This window comes from Dendrobates tinctorius, unplaced genomic scaffold (genome assembly GCF_039654945.1).
Source record: "Dendrobates tinctorius isolate UK_male_01 unplaced genomic scaffold, ASM3965494v1 ptg000205l, whole genome shotgun sequence".
Lineage (NCBI taxonomy): Eukaryota > Metazoa > Chordata > Amphibia > Anura > Dendrobatidae > Dendrobates > Dendrobates tinctorius.
This window is the reverse complement of record NW_027361872.1, coordinates 12564419-12589304: the sequence shown is the minus strand read 5'-3', so window position 1 is coordinate 12589304 and position 24886 is coordinate 12564419. Positions and strand designations below refer to the sequence as shown.

Here is a 24886-nt window from a genome sequence, read left to right as displayed (position 1 = left end):
GGCTTTATCGGACCACTCCAACTCAGAAGCCAGTGTCCGAAAACGGACGGCATACTGACTAACCGAGAGAGAACCCTGAGTCAAAGCAAGAAGCTGAAGAGAGGTGTCGTGCGTGACCCGTGGACCGAGGAAGACCTGCTTAATAGCTGTTAGAAAGTGAGAAGCGGTCCAGACCTCTGGGTCACCACGCTCCCATAGTGGCGTAGCCCACTCCAACGCTTTGTCCGACAGCAGGGAAACAATAAACCCCACCTTGGCCCGTTCCGTAGGGAATCGCGCAGCCAGTAACTCCAGCTGAATGGCGCACTGGCTGATGAAACCCCTACAGGAGGCGCCATCGCCAGAAAATGTATCGGGCAACGGGAGGCGGGTAACTGTCGGCGCGGGGGAGGACGTGGACATATGGGAAACCGCGTCTGTGATTGCCTTTACAGCAGCTTCGGTGGATTGTGCAGCTGAGAGAGCCCTCTCAAGAGTGGCCAGCCGGCCCTCAAGCTGCCGAATACACTGTAAGAGTTGCTGCTGTTCTGCCATCACTAGCCAGACCCTGGCACTAGTATAATGTTAGGAACGGCGGAACACACTAAATAAAAATATAAATAAAGTGTGTTCGCCGCTCAGGGTCCACCGTGCAGTAGGTGAAATAACCGCTGCTAAGTGGTGGCAGGAGCAATATGGCGGAATTGCACACAGGGTTAAACTACACCCAGGTGCGCAGAGCAATCTCAGTTAAACTCACGGAGATGCCAAAAGTACAAACACAAATTACTGTGACTACATCAGGCTCAGTTCTCAGTAAAAAACGCACACAAGGTATACGGTCACAGGAGTAGGCCAAGACAGTGGCACTACGTCTGTCTAGACCTACCGTGTGCGCGGCGTTGCAACTGCTAATGTAAAAGAGGTTGCCACTGCAGCGCGGTGTGGACACTGCCGTCAAACGACAAAGGCAAGGCGCAAGCGCAATGTCAGATGCTAGCAGCTGTGCAAGTTGAAGCAGAGGAGCGCTGGCGCTGAAACTAACTCAGTCCCTATTCACATAAGTAATATCAAAGGGAAGGGGTTTCAAATGAGTCAGTCACCAGAATCATGCATCCGTCTTCATACACACAGCAGCAAGTATGACTATACTAGCGCATGGCTGAACAGCCATGCGCGCCTTTTATAGCAGCCGGGACCTTCTGCATGCTTCCAGATCTGAGATGGACCAATGAGAACTGGAGCGGGACCTGAGCACATGACTTCCGATCTCCAATGAGAGATCGTCCCATGAGCATGCCCAGTAAGAGGACAGAAGGACTTAGCCTCAGGAGAGATTTGCTGCAAGGCAATCTCCTCTGCAATCTCCTCTGCAGTGGAAAAATAGGAGGAGAGTGCAGAATGTGAGGATCTGGATCCCTGCTGAGTAAACGCAGGAATCCGACTCCTAACAGCATGTCACTTCTTTTAACCGCATCAGGGTTTCCTAACCCTGAAGTGGTTAAAAGATGTGACATAAGACAGACCATGTGCTCAGCACTGCTGTTTTGACATTACCTTGAACTACAGTTGTGTGAAAAAGTCTTTGTCCCCTTCCTGATTTCCTCTTCTTTTGCATATTTGTCTCACTTAAATGTTTTAGGTCACCAAATAAAAGTAATATTAGACAAAGATAAACACAAGTAAACACAAAATGCAGTTTTTAAATGGAGGTCTTCATTATTAAGAAAGAAATCCAAACCTACAAGGCCTTGTGTGAAAAAGTGATTGCACCTCAATACCCCCCATAGTAAAACATGAATTAACTTTGGTTTATCACATCTTTGGGAGGCTTAGTTTAAATTCCCTAGGCACATCCAGGCCTGATTACTACCACATCTGTTCCCAATAAAAAAAAATAAAAAATCACTTAAATAGGACCTGCCCGACAAAGTGAAGTAGACTAAAAAATCCTCAAAAGCTAGACATCATGCCGCGATCCAAAGAAATTCTGGAACAAATGAGAAACAAAGTAATTGAGATCTACCAGTCTGGAAAAGGCAATAAAGCCATTTCTAAAGTTTTGGGACTCCAGCGAACCACAGTAAGCCATTTTCCATAAGTGGTGAAAACTTGGAACAGTAGTGAACCTTCCCAGGAGGGGCCAGTCGACCAAAATTACCCCAAGAACTCAGCGATCACTCATCCAAGAGGTAAAAAAACCCCACAACAACATTCAAAGAGCTGCAGACCTCATTTGCCTCAGTTAAAGTCAGCTTTCATGACTCTACTATGAGGGTGTGTGCACACGCTGCGGATTCTGCTGCAGTGTACAGTACCATTAAAATCAATGGAAAATAAAAACCGCTGTGCAGACGGTGCGGATTTTTCCACGCGGATTTGCTGCGGTTTCAAAACAGCAGCATGTCAATTCTTTGTGTGGATTCCGCTGCGGTTTGGCACCTGCTCCATGGCAGGTGTCAAACTGCAGGGGAAAACCGCAGGCTAAACCGCAGAAAAACTGCAGATAAATCCGCAGGACAATCCGCAGCGTGTGCACATACCCTAAGAAAGAGACTGAGCAATAATGACCTACATAGCAGACTTCCAAGACAAAAACCACAGCTGAGCAATAAGAACATAAAGGCTTGTCTCAGTTTTCCCAGAAAACATCTTGATGATCCCCAAGACTTTTAGAAGAATACTCTGTGGACTGACGAATCAAAAGTTGAACTTTTTTGTAACGTGTATGTCTCATTACATCTAGCGTAGAAGTAACACAGCTTTTCAGAAAAGGAACATCATACCAACAGTAATATGTGGGGGTGGTAGTGCGAAGGTCTTGGGCTGTTTTGCTGCTTCAGGACCTGGAAGACTTGCTGTGGTAAATGGAACCATGAATTTGTCTGTCTATCAAAAAATCCTGCAGAATGTCTGGCCATTTGTTCGTGACTTCAAACTGAAATGCACTTGGATTATGCAGCAGAACAATGATCCAAAACACACCAGCAAGTCCACCTCTGAATGGCTTAAGAAAAACAAAATTTAAGACCATGGAGTGGCCTAGTCAAAGTCGTGAACTTAATCTGATTGCTATGCTCTGGCATGACCTTAAAAAGGCAGTTAATGCTCATAAACCCTCCAGTGTGGCTGAATTACAACAATTCTGCATTGATGAGTGGGCCAAAATTCCTCCAGAGCGTTACAAAAAAGACTCATTGCCAGTTATTGCAAACGCTTGATTGCAGTTGTTGCTGCTAAGGGTGGCCCAACCAGTTATTAGGTTTAGAGGGCAATCATTTTTGCACACAGGGCACTGGATGTTTGGATTTCTTTTGCCCTTAATAATAAAGACCTTAATTTAAAAACAGCATTTTGTGATTGTGTTATCTTTGTCTAATATTTACATTTGTTTGGTGATCAGAAACATTTAAGGCTGGTTTCACATTAGCGCTTTTTAAGCGCACGCACGGCCGGGGGTGCTCCGCCCACGAGCCGGCTCTCTGCCCGGCGTGCCCGCCCCTTGCTTGTAGCGCCGCCTGCGATCGGCGCACCCTATCTTTAGCATAGGGTGCGCAGATCGTGCGCAGGCCGTGCGCTAGTTGCGCTTTGACCCGCGCTGCGCACTTTTGACGGTGCGCCGTGCGCGCCAAAATCAAACTTTTCGGATTTTGGCGTGCACGGCGCACTGTCAAAAGTGCGCAGCGCAGGTCAAACCGCAACTAGCGCACGGCCTGCGCACGATCTGCGCACCCTATGCTAAAGATAGGGTGCGCCGATCGCAGGCGCCGCTGTGCGCTAGGAGGCGGCGCTACAAGCAAGGGGCGGGCACGCCGGGCAGAGAGCCGGCTCGGGGGCGGAGCTACCCCCGGCCGTGCATGCGCTTAAAAAGCGCTAATGTGAAACCAGCCTAAGAGTGACAAACATGCAAAAGAACCGGAAATCAGAAAGGGGCAAACAATCTTTCACACCAATGTATGTTCATTTTATAGGGCACTTTTGTGGCACTTTCTCATCTGCAAAAGACACCATATGCACGTACCTTTAAGATATTTTCACAGTTTTTTTTTGGAACTGACCTCTTCAATATATTTAAAAGAAAAAAAAAACACTGCAAAAACTCTTGGAATTGTCTTTCTATTAATTTTGACGGGAAATCCACATTCCTTTTCATATTTTTTTGTTTTCTTCTTTAAAGAAGTTTTGCCTAGTGCAAAAAAAAAAAAACAAACAAAACACAAGGGCATGTGACATCTATGAAGCAGATTCTGATGGTAACCTCTCCAAACTAGACACTCTTGAATCAAAAGGCTGGCCTCAAAAATTATTGGGTAAAACAAAAAACAAAAATATCCAAGTCTCTTCAGATAAATAAAAGCTCCTCCAAAAAAAAAAAAAAAAGTTACATAAAAATGGAAAACTTTATTCTGGCTGTGTGTTTATTTACCATGTCACTGTAGGATTAGTAATGGATAGGTGTCTTAGAGACACCTCTCCATTACCAAGATGTGCGCTTGAAGTCACCTGACAATACAGAGGTGACATCAAAACAACAGATATGAACCCCACTTGCCATCGCTACTGGGCAAGTGCTGGGCAAAGCGCCTGAATTGGCACATCTAGTAAATGTGCTTTTTCTGTGCAGCTGCGGGCTTCTTTTTTTTGGCCAGGGTGGGTCAACATCACTGGCCGCTTACCGGCCTGCGAATACCAGCCCCCAGCTGTCAGCTTTAGCAAGGCTGGTTATCGAAAATGGGGGGCACCCCCGCCATTTCTTTAAATTATTTAAATTATTTAAAAAAACAGCATGAGGACCCCTCTATTCTTGATAACCAACCTTGCTGAAGCTGACAGCTGAGGGTTGCAGCCCCCAGCTGTGAGTTTTGCCTGGCTGGTTATAGAAAATACAGGGGAACCCATGCCGAATTTTTCATTTATTTATAGCACAGACGGTGGCTGAGGAATACTCCCGTCAGCCACTCCTGCTGTTAGTTATTATTAGCAGCCGGTGTAGGCTGATGGGAGAAATAGTCCCATCAGCCGCCGCCTGCTGTCATTGTTCTCAATTGAATACAACTCTCATCATTCTCCCCTGCTCATGCCGATCATTGGCAGAGCAGGGGAGAATGATTAGAGCTTCTTCAGTGCCGGGTAACAGCGCCTACTGTAACGCTGCTCCTCAGGCGCTGAGACGTATCACACAAATGACATTTCAGTGACTCATCCACGTGAGTGTGCGGTTCGGTTTGCCGCCCATGATGCTGGTAAAAACCAGACATGTCTACATGTGGGTGACATGGATACACGGACATGTGCACAGCAATGTAGATTTCAATGTGTCTACCTGTGTCAGTGTCTCTGGTACGTGTGAAAACGGTCACCACATGTCCCGGAGACACGGACATGTGAAAGAGGCCTTAACAAAACTTATAAAACTGATAGTCATATGTGGGTTACATGTATTTTTAGTGTGTTTCCACAGTTAAATTGTGCTAAAAAAGCATGTGCATTTTATACCTGCTGATTTTCTGCCTCTTATGCAATTTTATAGGGAAGATCTGCACATAAAAGCCAACCTGTAAGAGAAATTGACCTGCAGCGGAAAAGCATGAAAAATGTATGTAATCTGCACATGACTGTATCAAAGTTTTGTCACAGCCAAATATCTGGAAGTATTAAAAACAAAGCAGCATTAAAAAAAAAAGAAAAAAAAAACATGACATGCCAAAAACAGACTAAAACCACAGCATCAAAAACTTGATAAAAACTCAAGCAAGCTTAATTTATTAGGTGTAGAAAATTTGCAGCATCAGAAGCTCATTGTGGGAAGGAATTCCATAGCAGAAAACACACAGAGGATTTTAGCTACAGATGTGTGTGGAAAATCCGCTGGGTACTGCAGCAACAACATTGTGTATGAGAATATAAGAAATCTTATTTCTGTAGTGAAGAATATCCAGAGTCATATCCTCAGCGTTAATTTACATACTGCAGATTTAAATTTGCAGCGCCGTTAACACGCACAGCGGATCTGAGAATAAATAGTAAATTTAGCACCAAGTGTATAGCGAAAAAAAAAATTATATATATTATATTTTTTTTGTAAAGATTGACACTTAAAACTGAAGTGTGCTGGTGTAAAATACACCTTCTTAATAAATCTAACGCCTCGGTTTGCTTCATTTTTGGGGTCAGTGACGATTTTTTAAAAAGCAAAGTTCTAGGTATGGTATTTATTACAAATGTAAACATTAAAAACTTCCTGAAAAATAATGAGCGAAGGAGCCTTAATGGAAGTTACTCTGACCAGGGCTGTGGAGTCGGTAAGCCAAACCTGCGACTCCGACTCCCACATATATTGCTTATATTCAAGTGAAAAATTTATTGTAGTACAATGTGAACATCAGACACTTAATCATTTTTATGATACAATAATCAAGATATTTAGATAGAACATAATATTTATTGGAATACAACTTTAGAACACAAAAAACTGTAATAAATTGTAAATATCTAATACACTATGTAATATCGATTACATATATAACACTGTGTAATAAACTAAGTGGCAAAAAACAGTTTTCAACAAAACATACTAAATAACATTTGTGCAGTCTATGAATTTGTCCTAAGAAATAGAATTGCCTCCATCAGATCCTCCTTCATAGATGACCTCAAATCTGACCGAATAATTTTAAGGCCAGAGAACATCCTCTCTACACTAACTTGGGTTGGAGGCAAAGCCGTAACCACATGGGCAACATCTCTAACAATTTCCGGGTTCTTTGAGAGCAAGTGAAACATTTTGCTGAAATATGGTCAATCTGCTTGCTATAGGAGACGGAGTGAAGTCTTTTTCCTTGCGGCAACGCTTTGCCTGCTCCATGTCATCCAAATACTTGTCAAAGTCAAACTCCTCATCTAATGAGGATGAAGATATGGCAGCAGTAGCACTGTCAGGTCCCAAGTCCTCTTGTACCTGGCAGTCCTCCTGTAGGCCACTCATCCTAACTGCTACCTCAGTCAGAGCTTCTTTTCCTTTAGTAAGCTGTTGATCATCAAGCAGTATATGATGACTTGGGTCCACATAAACAGCTGCCAGAAAAATTTTATTTTCCAATAGCTGTGTCTCTCTCCGTTTCATTGAAGCAGAAATGCCATCTGCGATTAAACCACCTCTTTGGGACAAGCAAAATAGCAAGTTCTTCCACTCCCTTATGAAAATGCCAGGAGTTAAATCCTCAGCTTGTAATTTTTTAGTCACGGTAAATGGGTGGTTAAGCAATTCCTTCAATTCAGCCACCTGTGTCCATTGAACTTCATTTAGGGTTACCTGAGGGTTCGCCATATCCGTAAGAAACGGTTTTAGTTCAAGCAATCGCTCAATCATTAAATAAGTGCTGCCCCACCGAGTGGCTTGATCAACATTTGCCCCTTTCCCAGCACGTCTCTTCAAGATGGAATCAATTTTAGGGATTCTGGCGGCAATAACCAATTTCCTCACTTTTCCAATCAGATTTCCAGCATGTCCCTCTTGCAGACTATCTCTTATTGCCAGCTGCAGCTTGTGCACAACACAGCCCATGTGATGAATAGGAAAGTGTTTTGAAGCAGCTTCAACAAGATCATCTATTTCTAAAGTATAATTTTGCTGTTCTTCTGTTGTAATATCTGTTTGTTCCTCAGTTACACGAACAGCACTGTGGCCTTCCATCTCAAACATACTGAATCCTAAATTTTCTTCTAGCTGTTGTTCATTACTCTCATTCATCAGTTTATTTGTAGTTATCATGTTTGAAGCATTATCATTTACAATAGCAAGAACCTGTTCTTTTTTGAGTTCATAGTCTTGCAGGACTTTTTCCACTAAGGCCTGGAGAAACTGGCTGCTGTGATGAGCTTTAGCATCTTTTACTGCCAATGTCTTGGTAACAATTTCTTTGTTGTCACAAGCATATCGTACGTTGATGGCAAAATAGTTCACTCTGTGACGTGTGCAGACATCCATTTTAAGAAACATGAAGCGTCTTTTGAGAGTCTTTTTAAGATCTTCATTTTGTTTAAGGGCTTCTTCAATCACTAATTTTCTAATACTTTCTCTTTCCAGAGAAACACCAAGTTTGCCGGCCATTTCTCCATTAAGAGCTGTAAAAGCTGGTCATGCAAATAGTGATAATGGTACACCGTCCTTCACAACAAGCTGTATGAGCTGTCTTTTAAACATATCTGCTGTCATTGTTACAGTAACTTTGTCACTTACAAAATATCTTGTTAATGATGTTTGAGATGCTCTTTCCTCCTCATTTGCCTGGCAGGAAGTGCTGGGCGCGGGTTTCTTGGTGATGCTGCTATCTTTCTCAGTCACAGCTTTGAAAACTTCTGGGTGGAAGAATTGTATATGTCTTTTTAGATTGGAAGCTCTTGTAGGAGCATTTTTATCACTGCCTGAGTATGCACTGATTTTGGCATCACAGCATTTGTTTTCCTCTGGGTCACTTGTCATACATTGACACACAAAATAGTTTTCATCTTGAGTCACTGGGAAATGCTCAAATACAGCTGACTTCATGGGGAGATTCTTAGACATTTTGTAATCATATAAATTCACTCTCAAAATAATTTTGTCCCATAAAATAAAATAATGTATATTATAATTCCAGCAAGAACAAGGAACCATGTACAGTGGGGAAAATAAGAATTTGATACACTGACAATTTACAATTTTGCATGGTTTCCCACCTACAAAAATGGAGAGGTCTACAATTGTACACTTCACCTTTGAGAGACAGACTAAAAAAATCCAGAAAATCACATTGTATGATTTAAATAATATGCATTTTATTGAATGAGATACGTATTTGATACAATAGAAAAACAGAACTTAATATTTGGTACAGAAACCTTTGTTTGCAATTACAGAGGTCAGACATTTCCTGTAGATTCTGTTCCTCTCAGTTGAAGTGTACCTATGATTAAAAATTTCAGACCTCTCCATTCTTTGTAGGTGGGAATCGACAGTGTATCAAATACATACTTTCCCCACTGTATAATTTTAGATAGAAATAAAACAAACTTTGCATAAATAAATAGTACAGATGCCAAATATAAAGTTTGTAAAATATGTTATTAGATAGCTTTACTTTGAATTTCCAAGGCTTTTCATATTAGGGTACAGCTCACTAAATGCTTCACAGTCTATGAAGAGGGGAGGAGGGAGGAAGCAAGTTTGTTGTGTATCATACTCCAGGAACAAAGAAACTGATAACAGAGCTAATAACTTGATGTTTTGGCTTCTATTCCTATACAAGTCCTCATCAATCCTGTTGCTGTATTTTCCCTGTATATTGTATAAAAGCTACCTTCCCAAAAGTATATGAGCTCAAAGAAAAAACAAACAAGCATCAAGAATACAGAGAGAACATACAGTATACTGGACTATTGATTTATGCACAGTTTATTGAAAGTTTAAATATGCTTTAAGAATTACCTTAATCTTGTTATCCTGTTCACTCTAGCAATTCTTCTGAGATAAGTGCCTTCCTTCTTTCTGAATATGTTTGTCTGTGTTGTACCCTTGTCTGTAGAGGAGGAGCATCACTGGTGCTAGAGTTCACCACTGACACCTCAGCTGCTGCAGAACCTCATACTGCACACCCCTACACTTGAAAATAAAGCCTGCACCTTAAGAAGATGTGGTGAATGCAGTCTATTTATTCCAACTATCAATTGATGTTACTGAAGACAAGCAATGCCTGTCCTGGGCGTCCTTTTGGGCAGCTATGAGGTGTACCTGACTGGTGCTAAAAAAAAAAAAAAAAAAGTGTTAAGGTACTGTCACACTTAGCGATGTACCAGCGATCCCGACCAGCGATATGACGCGGTTAAGATTCGCTGGTATATCGCTAAGTGGTCGCTAGGGAGCTGCCACACAGGCAGATCTCACCAGTGACATCGCAGGGGTTGGGGGTCGCTACTTACCTGTCAGACGAGGTGATCCTGACGTCCTCCCGCCCGTGTCGCTCGTCGCCACAGCAGGAAGCTGACAACGAGAAACAGTCCAGGACGTTCTCGCGTGATCAGCGATAACCAGCGGGGGAGCCGGTCGGAGGCAAGTATCAGACATAGCGATATCGCTAGCAATATCGCTGCTACGTCACAAAAACCAGTGACATTACAGCGATATTGCTAGCGATATCGCTTAGTGTGACAGACCCTTTAGTCTCTGTGCTATCCGGCTTTCATTGTTTTTGGTACAGCTAAGATATGGATAAATGGATGGAGCAGATTTCTAATCTGCTTTTGCTATTGAAAACATTATGAGCTCAAAAACCTTTCAGCTGATGCGTTTTTTAAAAAATCTGATCTGCTTTTGCAGCTGAAAAACATATCCTCAAAAAATGCAGCAAAAACGCTGTGTGTGAATGCAGCCTTAGATCAGGAATAGAACAGCCATTTATAGGACATTTCATAACTTTCCCAAATTCCTATGAAAAAATATTCAGCATGTTCTGCACTGAACTACTGTACCCAATTTATTATATATTTTAGGATTTGGAGTTGGTCCATTTTATACCGACTCCACGACTCCGACGCTAATTGAGGTGTGGTCCGTATACTTAGTGTATAACCCCACAATGTGCCTACAAATTGTACAAGTTATATATTAAACTCCACATTTATTTTTTTTTTGCGGTGATTACCAAACAGCCAATTAAAAAAAAAAAAAAAAATATACAAATAAAATCAATTTTCAGCTTTCAACTTTGTCTTGTGGTTTTCAGACTGAAGCAACACATTTGGAACCCAACTGAAAATTATACCTGAAAGCGACGATTTTAAGGACTGTCGTCGGGTCCTGATCTTCACTTTGTACTTACTGTTTTATCCCTGTTAAAGCCAACATTCCAAAAGTGTTCTTTATTCATTTCTCCTTCCAGCAAAAACATAAGCAGGAGCTGATAAACCATCCAGCATGGTCTCATAGCGAAGATGCTTTCTGTTCTTCATCAAAAACTACAAACATTGCAGAAAGTTAAGTAAATGTATGGCGCCCTCTAAAGGAAGATATAGGTATTACAGGACAATAAAATCAGACCCTGGCCTGTTTTTTTTTTTTTTTTTAAACTCTGAATTATTGCCTAGTTTCTTCTAATTTTCACCTTCACTTCCTCTTATTTCCACAGACGTTAGTGGTAACTGTATCAGAAGTGTATCTCATCTATATATGTCATAGGTCATTATTCCGGTGTTTCACATACATGACTACCCAGTCTTCAGCCTGCTATGGTTTTTATCACAATGCTGAATGTACCATGCCTTTATTATTATTATTTTTTACATTGTAAAAAAAAATCTGGATTTTTCCAACTTGTGTCTTTTCTAAAGTTGAAGAAAATCTAGAGTTAAAAATAATCTGTACAATTAATCCTCTACGAGGACTATGGGGCCCACACTGCAGCTCTCTGGGGAGGGCAGGTAATAAAACCCCACTAATATGCATTTTACTGCTCATTTGCACTGAAAATCCTAAACAAATCTATTCTGTGTGAACATGGCCTTATAAGCAGGGTTCTTATTGAGAAGAGAATATATAACAATTAGACTTTTTTCTTTATTTTCTCTCTTGCAGCCTGGCCTAAGGTGGGTTTTTGAGACTTTGGTCCCAGATTATAAACAGTGGTAGGAAAAAAATGTAATATGACGCTCTTATGAAAAGACTATTATATGACATTTTTGAATGTTCTGACGTGAAGAACCGAAGATCAGGGCCTAATATGCATTTGCCAGAAATACTCACAGAAATGAACGACCTCCCATGTTTTTCCTGATGTTTCAAAAACCAAAGGCCGTACTGACCTGATCAGCAGCTGAGCGATCACACCTGACCCACCTAGTGCCGGGTCATCCAACCAAAGCTGCGAGAAGCCGTTAACCCTTTATTCATCACAAGGACACAAGAAAGGGTAAATTAGGTTACTTGCGGTTTTTCATTGCGTTTTTCTGTATGTTTTTTTTTTTTTACATGCTTTTTCATTGCATTTTTTATATCTGGTTGGGGTGTCATGTTTTAAATAAAGCTGCTGTTTTTGATACATAGGTGCGGATTACAAGTGTTTTTGATGGATTTCTGCAGGAGAAATCCAACTGAAAACACACATGCATTTTTTACCTGTGGATTTTTCAAATCTACCGTAATTCAACTCTAATGCAAGTCAATGTCTGCAAGAGACATTGAGGCTGTGTGCACACAGAGCGATTTTTTTTTTTTATGCATTTTTTTTGCAGAATTGGACCAAAAATGCTATGGAATCCTTATGCCATTGAAGTCAGTGAGAATCCTGAAGTGCTGTGCACATGATCAGTATTTTTCCTTTCAGGATTTGCTGTGCGTTTAAATCCGCAGCATTTCAATTCTTTGTGTGCTTTTTACCTGCGTTTTTGACCCATTGAATGCACAGGACAAAAAAAGATGCATCTAAAACCATGGCAAAAATGCAAAAAAAAAGGTACAAAACGCACTTTTTTCCGCAGTGTTTTTGCTGCCAAAAGATGCAGAAACTTTGCAGAAACTTCTGCAAGCAAATACTCAATATGCTCACATAGCGTGACATGTAGTGAATTTGAAACATGAACCTCAAGTGAGTTTACGCTTAAGGCCGGGGTCAGACTTGCGAGAAACTCGGACGAGTGCCGGCGGCAGTGCCGGGTATTAATGTGTGAGACTCGTCCGAGTTTCTCGCAAGCCTGATCCCAGCCTTAAAAAGAAGCACAGAGTGCAGGAGATTTCTATAAATCCCATCCACTTTGCTAGATCTGTAAGATGCTACATTTATGATGCAGCAAAAATACGCTGCGACAAAAACGCACCAGCTGACAATGTTAGGCTATTTTCAGACTAGCGTACTGAGGCGCAGGGCCGCCGCTAAGCTCCGCCCCAGCCGCTCCTCCTCTGCTCAGCTCCTCCTATGATCGCATAATGCTGCATGTGATCAGCGTACCTTATTTTTAGCGTTTGATACGCTGACCGTGCGCTGATATGATTTTGCCGGCGCTTGCGCCCTTTTGGCGCTGCGCCGAGCGCACAAAAATGCACTCTGTTGCATTTTTGTGCACTCAGCGCAGCGCCAAAAGGGTGCAAACACTGGCAAAATCACACCAGCGCACAGCCAGCATACCCAACGCTAAATATAGGGTACGCTGATCGCAAGCAGCGTCATGCGATCATAGGAGGAGCTGACCGGAGGAAGCATGGCCGGGGGCTGGGCTTAGCGCCTCAGTACGCTAGTCTGAAAGTAGCCTTAGATAGTGTGGCGGTTATACCTCATTAAGGCGGACAATCTGGCGAGTGTAGCTTATAAGTGCAGACAGTGTGGAGGCCATATACCATAGGAGGCTTATTTACGTCATAATATGGACTGATATTTTTATGCAGAGGGCATTTTAATAACACTCTTATTTTTAAAGACACCGTGTTAGGATTTTCTGCAGAAGACCGGAGAAGCGAGAAGTCTACAGAGAAGAGCTGTGGATGTGAAAAGTCACCATAGTATCTGGACAAGATAGAGACAAAAAGAAAGAAACTGAGCAATCAGAGTAGATGTCACCTATAAGGTACCAGGATATAAAATGTTTACTTGTTGATACTGACTATGTCTGATCAGTACTGTGCTTTCTGTATGGTTCACTGTCTGATAAAGACCAATAACAACAACTTCCAGCATATTCTTACTATTGGTAAGGACATTATGGAAGTTGTAGGTTCATGAGATACAAATGTATATGGGCCTGACTTGACACTATAATTGATTGCAGTACTAAGTTTGGTGATGTATTTATGTACTGATATTGATCCTGGTGATATATTGATAGATTTTTGTACTGATGGTGATCCTGGTGATATATTGATAGATTTTTGTACTGATGGTGGTTCTGGTGACATAATCATTTACTGGTGTTGTATTTATTTACTGACAGTGGTTCTTGTGATGTATTCATGTAAAGGTGGAGGTTCCAGTGATGTATTTATGTAGTTCTGGTGATGTATTCATGTACTGATAGTGGTCCTAATGACCTATTTACTGATGATGATTTTGGTACTGTTTTTATGTACTGTTGATGGCTCTGTTGATGTATACATGTACTGATGATGATTTTGGTTTTGTATTCATGTACTGATGATTGTTCTGGTAATGAATACAGTCCCAAAACCATCATTGCTGCCTGAATACATCACCAGAGCCATCAATAGTACATGAATATTGCACCAAAACAACCATTACTACATGAAGATGTCACCACCACCACCATCAGTACAGAAATACAAGATCACATGAAAACGTCACCAGAACCATTGTCCATACAGGAATATGGCACAAGAACCTCTTTCAGTTTTGTTTCCAACTGTATTTATTGCATGGAGGATATGAAAAACCATCATAAGGATTGATTTATAGTGGGGTCTGTTTAGGATTTCCACAAGTGACATCCACAGAAGATCTGTGGTTAGTTTTCCAAGATATTTGTAAACAGTCTCTCTTACAAGTTCCTGCACAAACTGTGTTCAAGTACAAGTGTACCTAGAAGAATGGAAGCTTTTAAGCTATTGTGAAGGTAATGGGTGATCACACCAAATATTGATGTGATTTTGATTTCTCATTTGTTCAATCACTTTGAATTTTATTAATGGATAGGAATAAACTATTAATACCGTACTTTCTTTTTTAAAAGTATACTTACTTTGTCTCAATTTTTACACACCTGCCTTAAACTTTTGCCCAGTATTTCTTATATATAAAACACAATAATTTATATGTACCTAAAATAGCACTAATAATTGTTAAATGTACCCCATAAAAAACAAAGCATCATAGAGCCACATTTGTGAAAAAATATAGTTATGGCTGCTGAAACGGGGATAGGCAGAACAAAACATATTTGGCCGGTCAGTCCTCTGTGGCCTAGTCACTGGGGATTGTATATTATCTATACCACAGTTCTTTTGCATCTGTCCATACAGACCCATCATGTTATTCCTAATTTCCAGCTCTGTTAGGCGTCAAGTTTCTGCATCTGCTCTGCAGGAATCCAGCACCTCACATTCTGCGGTCTTCTGCTGTCTATCTACCGCAGAGGAGATTGCTTTGCAGGAGATCGCTCCAGAGACTAAGTCCCTCTGTTCTCCTACTGGGCATACTCATGAGACGATCTCCCATTGGAGATCGGGAGTCATGTGCCCAGATCCTGCTCCAGATCTCATTGGTCCATCTCAGAGATCTAGAAGCTTCTGGAAGGTCCCGGCTAGAAAAAGCGCGGATGACCGTTCGGCCATGCGCTAGTATAGTCTCTAGTTGCTACTGTGTGAATGATGATGGATGTATGAACCTGCGAATGACTCATTAAGATTCCCCTTCCTTTGATATTACGAATGTGTACAGGGACTTAGATTAGAGTCAGCGCCAGCGCGTGGCAAGCCTCAAGCCACTACAGCATCATCCACAGTGCTAGCGTCCGACATTGCGCCTGCTTCCTTGCTTTGTCGACTAGCGGCAGTGTTCTACGCCACGCTGCAGTTGCAGTCCTCTTTGGCGTCCGCAGTAGCGATGCCGCACGCACGGTAGGTCTAGACGGACGCAGCTCCTCTGTCTTGGGTCCTGCTCCTGTGACCATATACCGTGTGTGCATTTACCTGAGTCCTATGACACTAACAGGCTCAGCCTTTTGTGTTTACCTCTGCTGATATCTCTGTGAGCAAACAGAAATTGCTTACCGCACTTGGGTGACATTCAACCCGTGCGCAATATACCACCATATTGTGCGTCTGCCATTACCTAGCAGCGGTGTAACACCTACTGCACGCTGGACCCCGAGCGGCGAACGCACTTTATTTATTTGTATTTAGTGCGTTCCGCCGTTCCTAACAAGTTCCATCATACTGTGCAATTTGCTTTTCTACCATTAGATGTCTCTACTTACTGTGGATTTTTCAGCTTTAGCTAAAGTCAGCGTTTCCCCATTTATACTTTTATGCAGAAGGAGCCCAAAGATATGATGCGTCATGAACATGAAAGCTGCTTAGCTGCCATGATAATGCAGTTTGCACTGCTGCCTATTAGTAAATGAAACCATTGCTCTTACTCCTGTTTTGGGCGATTTGACATGGGCGGCCTTTTATTACACACAGCACATGATTAAAGGGGTTGTACAGGATTAGAATATATGACAGTTTTCTATTAGAGCAGCACCAGCTTCATTACAGTGAATAGTGCTGAGCTGCAAAATCACATACAACCGATGGACAAGTGGGGAAAAAAACAGACATCAATGCTGCTCATCTTCCAATATGGAAGTGAGAGGCACGAGACAACCCCTTTAAGACTTTTCACTGGATTTTTATATCTAAACTAAGTTCCTCCTCCAATTTCTGCTGTTCCAAGGATTCAGAAACATTTTTTTCTTTTTCTTCTGGGCCCCTCCATTCCAAAGTTATGCTCCCCGGAAATAATAGTGTAAATGATCCCTTCAACCAATGAGGTGTGTACCACAGAACTTGTCTGTGGGCGTGGCCATGTTTTCATTGGCTAGCGTCAAGTGAGAAAAAGTAGAGAAGTTCTGTGGTGCACGCCCAGTTAGTTGAAGGGAAAATTTACTCCATTATTACAGAGGGCATAACTTTGAAATGGAGGGGCCCAGAAGAAAAAAAAAACTGTTCCAGAATCAGTGGAGCAGGGCCAATTGGAAGAAGCACTTAGTTTAAATTAAAAAAAATCCAGTGTAATATCCTCTTTAAAATGACTTGTATGTGAATATTAATACAATGGCATCCTTCTATGGGGAGATGTACTAAGCAGCTAGTGAATTTTCAGTATTTGATCTTCATGTGGAAGGAGTAAAAACGGTCAAACATAATGTTAAGGTTACACGGGGACATTGCATCTAATGATTGTAAAAGAGGTGAGGGTGCAACCCAGAACCCACTGAGACTGCGATGCTGCAATCACTAGATGTCTTTCTGGGTTGAATTTTGGATTTTTGGTTGCAACTTATTTGCATGCAGTGTGTCTGCAATTTGTCTTTTTTTTTAATTATTTACAGCCAAATTGTAGGTTGAAAATCTTCCTAGGACAGTGAAGTTAAGCAAGTACGACCGGTAAACTGGACACAGGGCAATGGACACTCCAACTTTCTTGATGTGCACAGAGAACAAGGAATAGAATCGTTTGATGTGAGCAAATTGCTGAAAAAATAAGTAAGTGATTGCTCCGTCAGCACATAGAGCAATGTAGTTTGCAATGTATGGAGCTGTATAAGCTCAGACTGGTCAGAGTGCCACCTTGTTCCTTGGCCAACACTAAAAGCACCTACAATGAGCACTTGAGCATCAGACCTACACCATAAAGCAGGGGAAGATGGTGGCCTGGACTAATGAATCTCTCTTTTTTATATATAATTACGATGGTCTGTGCATGTGGGAGGCTTACATGGGGCAGAGATGGCACCAGGATGAACTACTGCAAACTACGTGCCCCTTCCTGGCAGTGGTGTTCTATAATGTCAGCAGGATAATGTCATCTGCCACAATGTAAAAAGTGCTTGGGAAGGATTTTATGCTTCTACTGTTTGGGGCAACATTAGTCCTCTGTGAAAAAAGGGATAAAGTTAAAAAAAAAAAATCATACGGTAGAAAAATATTCTGTTTTCTTCATATTTTTCAAAACCTCTTCAGAAACAAAAAGTGCAATAAAACCTCCTTATTTGAACAGCAAAGCGGACTTTCTATGGAAATGAAAGAAGGAAGAGCAAATTTATTTGAAGCAGTTTTTGAAGACGATTCTGGAGAAGGATCCAGTTAAAAAAAACTCTACAAAAGGCCCCGTCTGAGCATTACCTCACGTATCGTACACCGTATGCTTTATAGAGGGCCTGTCATGTCCCCGAACACTAGTAACCTTCAGCGATATGGTTACTCTGCAGGTTAATAGCATTAGGCCGGGGTCACACTTGCGAGTGCAATGCGAGAAACCTGCGGGGGTCTCTGGCCTCAATACTCAGCACTGCCGCCAGCGGTTTGGACCGGAGCGCTCAGCTGCATAGAAATACATGCAGCTGCACACTCCGGTCCTGAGTGCTGGCGGCAGTGCCGGGTATTGAGGCGAGAGACCCCCGCAGGTTTCTCGCATTGCACTCGCAAGTGTGACCCCGGCCTTAGTTTATGTTCACACCCAGCATTTCTTCTGTGTTTTTTTTTTCTGCAGCAAAACCTGCTCTCTTGGCACTAAAATAGATGATTTTTTCAATGCTTTTTTTTGCACCTTTTTTGGTGCCAAGTACATTTGTGTTTTGCCTACAGTAGATTTTTAATTAAGTTAGTTTAATTCACCAAAAACCCTTGATAAAACAAACCATTGTGTTTTTTGCAGCATTTTTTACTGTCTCATTGCATTTTATGGGTGAAAAAAACACTGAAAAAAATGCTGCAGTTCTCAAATTCAGAAAACCACCGGTGTAATTATAGACATAAAAAAAGTGTCCAATACACCACCAATGAACCAAATAGCAAAAGGTCCGTTAAAAAATCATGCTTTATTGACATAAATATCTTTTTATAAAAAGAACCAATTATTACAAAAATTAACAACCATGGTGCCTAACTACAGAAAAGGACGTATAAGCACTAAAATAATGCATCAAAATTAGATAAACATGTTACAAAAATGCCACTGTTGCTGTATAACATATCATAAATGGATTGGTATATGAAGATCGAGCTACCTACTCTGACATAGCATATATGCAGGGAAAAGGTAAAATTCTCCTATATAAAATTCCTATGCAACTGCCTAACAGAAACAGATGCTTTCAAACAATGCATATTACCTCAATTAATATGTTCAGAAGTGCCGTGGTGTTCAAAAATGCATAAAGTGCTGCAGTGCTGATAGCGTCCTTCCAACCCCGACGTACGTTTCGTCAACTCTTCCTCAGGGGGCGTGTATGGATGTGGGAAGTTGTCTGATTTATATAAGGGCAAATTACCAATAGCGCGTCACTCTGAAAATTACACGCTATACACAGCTGTGAGTGAAAGCAATTGTCCGGATCTAAGTAGCGCGCCATCCACTCAGTGCATGACCGTATCATGGACCCTCCGTCCCCGGTAATTGGAATGCAGGAGACCAGCGCCATCAGTGTAATGATGGCGGTGCATTCCAGCGGTCATGAAACCGGGAGCCGTCGGACCCCAGTAACCGCCCAGCAAGCGGCGCGCAAAAAACAGGACAATTGTTTGTAAAGCAGTTCCATAAGGCAACTACCTGCCATATACTTATATAATTTGTAGACCACATTGCAGGCCAAATTAAGCCACATAAAAACGCTCTGTGCACATTGCCCAAAAATCTAATACAGCACAAAATAGCATCTCTATACTAAGAATTATTAAGGGCAATTCCACAAGAACAAAGTAAGAACAATTATAACTGCCCGCAATGTAATTTACAAACCGCACTACAGACCTAATTAGGTCGCAAAAACACGCTCTTTGTGCACTTTGCCCAAAAATCAAATTAAACCAAGGACCAGCTCTTTTATACTAAAAACTATTGAGGGCAATTTTTGAAAAACAGAATATAACAAAACCTATCTTGGATATTCATAATGATTACAATGTTTAACAACATATTTAAACATGCAACCAATCGCCTTGCATACAAATGCAAAACATCAATTATACATGTGATGTAAAGTATAAAAAGAAAAAAATAAAAGGAGACGCTCTATCTCCGCAAGATAAAGTCACCCATACAATGTATAGGGGCACGGTGATTCCGCATGGTTCAATTAATACATGCAGAATCACCGTGCGTAGAAAAGCCGGCAGCACTTTGGGCGGAGCAGACATGTGCTGCGTACAAAGCGCTGGCAATACTGACCGTGGAAACATACCCTTAGGCTCACTGACGCCTTTTTTTTTTTTTTAAAGGCTTTCGACTTGATCTTGAGCTTTTGATTTTTTCATCAAAATAACTAAAAGGGAAGAACAATTTGAAGAATCCCATATGATTCTATGAATATAGATAGATTAAAGAGGAAATCACTTACGGTGTGTTCAATGTAAGAATTTGTTGTTGTGTTATTAAACATAGCAATAAGTTCTTACATTGAAAACACCCCAGGTGATTGCTTCTCTATTGTATCTATATCCATAGAAATGCATCTGATCCCTGAAATACCATAAGAGGCATTCACAGTTTTATACTGGACTTTGTTGTCTCTGAATGTTATCTAATGACATTGTGGAGACACGGGGGGACAGTGGGTACTCTCGTCTGGTGGCTGCATGGAAAAGGGCTCATCCCACTAAATGCCCCCTCTCCTTTTCCCGTGGGCATAACACTATTCAGACAACAAAGGGTAAGGGTAAAACAGCATGGCAATACTTTATTGAACCACCGAACAGACAATGACATATAAAACAGTCCCAGCAAATGTACAAGATGTTGCAAAATTACAGAGTCTCACTCTTTCCGCTGACTAGCCGGGATTAGAGCAGCTGAGACTTCAGGGCTTCCAAGGCCGACTACCCCCACCAGTAGCACCCCAGTTTTGGTGGACACCCATAGAGATGAGGTAATGACAAGCTTAGGAAGCTGACAGTCCATTGAGGCACGTGGCCAGGTGGCCATGGATGGTCTCAACCTGGCTTCTCCAAACGTGTTCTTGGGGGTCGCATGACCGGATGGTTCCAACCTGGCTTGTGTGAGTGTATTGTGATAAAACACTCCGGGATCGCCTTTGCTGGGGTCAAAGGTCACGTGCGTTCAGCATGAAACTCAGGCGCAGAGCTGGGATTCGGGTATAACTGACACTGGGTCAGGTTTATTAATGGTGAAAGCAATGCATAAAGAAATAAACCATAAAACAAATCCTTGCCTGTCCGGCACTAACTAAACAAAGTACAACCTAACTACCAACTGGTGGGCTTCTCCTGTCCAGCCAAACCACAGTTGCAGTGGGCACTGCTTTCACTCACGTGTGTCTCTCACACAGACAGGCTCTCTGTGTTCCCAGGCTGAGACACTCACACAACCACCTGGCATCCTTTTATATCCACCTCCCATTATTCATTAGTAAGCAGGTGCGATACTGACCAGACTAGGCCACATAGGAAAGGAATCTGGGCGAGATATACCTGCCCTCATCCACTATTCCCACATGATTCTCACATATCCCCCCCCTCTTCTCAGACCACTCCGGTCGAGCAATGACACCCGCCAAACAGTGCACTCGGGACAGGGCATCTGCATTCCCCATCTGTACCCCTGGGCGGTGCTCCACCGTAAAAGTGTAGGCCTGCAGGGCAAGGAACCACCGGGTCACCCGGCTATTCCATTCCTTGTTCAAGTGCATCCACTTGAGAGGGGCATGGTCAGTGATCAGCCTGAACTTTCGGCCCACCAGGTAATATTTGAGGGCCTCTAGAGCCCACTTAATGGCGAGGCACTCTTTTTCTATGACTGCATACCTTTGCTCGTGTTTATTCAGCTTCCTGCTGAGATAGAGGACTGGGTGTTCCACTCCGTCCCTCACTTGTGAGAGTACGGCCCCGATACCGGTATCAGAGGCATCCGTTTGTACCACAAACTCGCTGCGGAAGTCCGGAGTCACCAGTACGGGCTGAGAGCAAAGTGCCCGTTTTAGGCTATGGAAGGCTTCTTCAGCCGTTAAACTCCATTTAATCATGATGGAGTCTTTCCCTTTTGTAAGATCCGTCAGGGGGGTAGCGATGGCTGCAAAATTGGGTATGAACCGGCGATAATAGCCGGCGATCCCCAGGAAGGCTTGCACCTGCTTCTTGTTGACAGGTTGTGGCCAGTCCTGAACCGCCTGAATCTTATCAACCTGGGGTTTAACAACACCCCTCCCAATTACATACCCCAAATACCGGGCTTCTTCCAGCCCGATATGACATTTCTTGGGGTTCGCGGTTAGACCTGCCTCCCACAGGTCGTCAATCACAGCTTGTACTTTCTGGAGATGAGTCTCCCAGTCCAAGCTGTAAATGACAATGTCATCCAAATAGGCCGAAGCGTACTGCCTATGTGGCCTCAGGACTCGATCCATCAGTCTCTGGAAGGTCGCCGGTGCTCCGTGCAGTCCAAACGGCATATACACATACTGAAATAGACCTTCCGGCGTAGCAAATGCCGTCTTTTCTCTGGCAGCCTCCGCCAGAGGGATCTGCCAATACCCCTTTGTTAGGTCTAGGGTCGTAATATATCGGGCTTTACCTAACCGATCTATTAACTCGTCGACCCGGGGCATAGGGTAGGCATCAAATTTTGAGACCGCATTCAGTTTCCTGAAGTCATTGCAGAACCGGATTGTGCCGTCCGGTTTAGGAATTAACACAATCGGGCTGAACCAAGCACTGTGCGATTCCTCAATGACACCTAACTCTAACATTGCCTTCACTTCTCGGGAAACGGCTTCACGGCGCGCTTCCGGAATTCTGTAGGGTTTCACGTGAACAGTGACACCAGGTTCCGTTACGATGTCATGTTTCATTAGCGTAGTCTGCCCGGGTTTTTCTGAGAAAAACTTTTGGTTGTGAAGTTGAAACTGCCTGACCTCAGTCTTTTGCAGCTCCGAGAGAGTCTCTGCAACCCATACCTCCGGTACGGTATGCGAGCAGACGGGACGGGCCAGCTCCGCTGACAAGGCAGACCGATCTTTCCAGGGTTTTATCAGATTTACATGATAAATCTGTTCAGGTTTCCGTTTACCTGCCTGGTATACTTTGTAGTTTACTTCACCAACTCTTTCCTTAATCTCAAAGGGGCCCTGCCTCTTTGCCAGGAACTTACTGTCCACCGTGGGGACCAGGATCAACACCCTATCTCCGGGTGCAAACGTACGGATCTTGGCGCCCCTATCATAGATTCTTTTTTGGGCTCCTTGAGCCTGCATCATGTGTTCTTTGACTATAGGCATAACAGCCACAATACGGTCCTGCATTTGTGTGACGTGATCTATCACCGTTTTAAACGGAGTGACCTGACCCTCCCAGGATTCTTTGGCGACGTCTAACAGTCCGCGAGGACGTCGGGCGTACAAAAACTCGAAAGGCGAGAACCCCGTGGAAGACTGGGGCACTTCCCTGATGGCAAAAAGCAAATACGGAAGTAAATAGTCCCAGTTCTTCCCATCCTTGTCTATCGCCTTTCTCAGCATCTGCTTCAGAGTTTTATTGAACCGTTCGACCAACCCGTCTGTTTGAGGGTGATACACGGATGTGCGTAACGGTTCGATTTGTAACAACCGGCAGAGCTCCTTCATTACCCTGGACATAAAGGGGGTCCCCTGGTCGGTGAGTATCTGTTTTGGTATACCGACCCGACTAAACACATGCACCAGTTCCTTGGCAATCGTCTTGGTGGCTGTGTTACGCAAAGGGATGGCCTCCGGGTAACGAGTGGCATAATCCAAGATGACCAGGATATGTTGGTGTCCACGTGCAGACTGTGGAAGGGGCCCAACTAAATCCATCCCATTCCTCTCAAATGGGACCTCAATAATAGGTAGGGGTACCAAAGGGCTACAGAACCGGGGCTTAGGCGCAGAGGCTTGGCAGTCAGGACAAGACTCACAATATACACGAATATCGTGATGCATGCCTGGCCAAACAAAACAGTGTAATATCCTTTCGGTGGTTTTCTGGACTCCCAGGTGACCTCCCATCACATGTCCGTGGGCCAGGTCCAGCACCTTCCGCCGGTAGGGTTTTGGCACGACTAATAGTTGCACCGTGTCTTCCCCCTTTTTCTCTATCTGATAGAGTAAATCATTCTCCAGAACCATGTAAGGATATGCCAGCCTAGAGCCAGGTTCTACGGGTACCCCATTTATCACTTTTACATTTGTCCTAGCCTGAGAAAGGGTAGGATCCTTTATTTGCTCGCTTTGGAAGTCATCTTTCTGAACTTCTAAATCCGGCAAACGGGGAGGTGAATGGCTGTCGGCCTCCTCCTCTTCCCTGGTCTCCTCCGTATCACCCGCCATGACTGAAAACGGGAACTGCAGGTCATTTCCTGCAGACTCTTCCCCCGAGTCTTCCGGGGAGACCTCTTCCAGGGGTTCAGGACCCACACGCGCCCTGGGAGAAGAATCATGTACACTATTACCCTGGGGTATCAACTGATTCTCCCACAATTGCCAGAAGTGGGGAAAATTCCGCCCCAGGATAACATCATGCAATAACGCCGGGACGAGTCCCACTTTATGTTGCACAGACCCATAGGAAGTAGTAATGCATATGACCGTGGTGAGGTACGAACAGGTGTCTCCATGTACACACGTTACAGAAAATTTGTCTGCTCGTCCAGTCGGGGCTGACACCAGACTGGCCTTCACCAGAGTCACCACACTTCCCGAGTCTAACAATGCCACCGCATTTTTTCCATCAACAGTTAAATCACACAAGTGTTTTTCCACCTCCTTTTGACCAGCATTCACACTCACTACCCGTGCAACCATAGACATGCGGTTTTTAGAGTCTGTGACGTCGCACTGCATGGGTTCAGTAGTGAGCGGACAGTTCGCAACAATGTGTCCCATCTCTTGGCAGTGGAAACACCTAACGGGCCCCTTGCTTAGACCATAGTTCGTTACTCTCGGCCTCGCAGTGTGGGCAGTCCCGTTTTCCTCCCCGACTGTCTTAGGGATTTTTCCATCTCCCCTACTCCCTGGAACAGTCTTACCAGTTCCACGTGGAGACGATGAAGAACGAGGTGGGGTAGCGTCGTCTCGGAGTCCTTCCGCCACGGAGTAACATTCAACCAGATCCACTAGTTGATCTGCCGTCGTAGGATTTCCATGGCTTACCCACTTCCTCAGGGCTGGCGGTAGAGCTCTCAGGTACTTGTCCATGACG

At 43.2% G+C, this 24886-nt stretch overlaps 1 protein-coding gene and 1 long non-coding RNA gene across 4 annotated transcripts in view; one reads left to right on the top strand and one right to left on the bottom strand.

The window, feature by feature from the left end:
• LOC141057929 (uncharacterized) overlaps window positions 1-11884 on the bottom strand; it is a 32887-nt gene extending 21003 nt beyond the window's left edge. The window contains exons 1-2 of one of the 2 annotated variants that reach the window (XM_073554040.1): window positions 11756-11884; window positions 10836-10971 (exon numbers count right to left, since the gene is read on the bottom strand). In XM_073554040.1, the coding sequence (XP_073410141.1) occupies window positions 10836-10940 (105 nt within the window). In that variant the 5' untranslated portion in view covers window positions 10941-10971; window positions 11756-11884. The remainder of the gene's footprint in view (window positions 1-10835; window positions 10972-11755) is intronic. The other variant, XM_073554041.1, reaches the window with a different exon arrangement.
• LOC141057930 (uncharacterized) overlaps window positions 11790-24886 on the top strand; it is a 31648-nt gene continuing 18551 nt past the window's right edge. For both annotated transcript variants that reach the window (XR_012222049.1, XR_012222048.1), the window contains exons 1-3: window positions 11790-11921; window positions 13423-13569; window positions 17050-17203. This is a non-coding gene — a long non-coding RNA (uncharacterized lncRNA). The remainder of the gene's footprint in view (window positions 11922-13422; window positions 13570-17049; window positions 17204-24886) is intronic.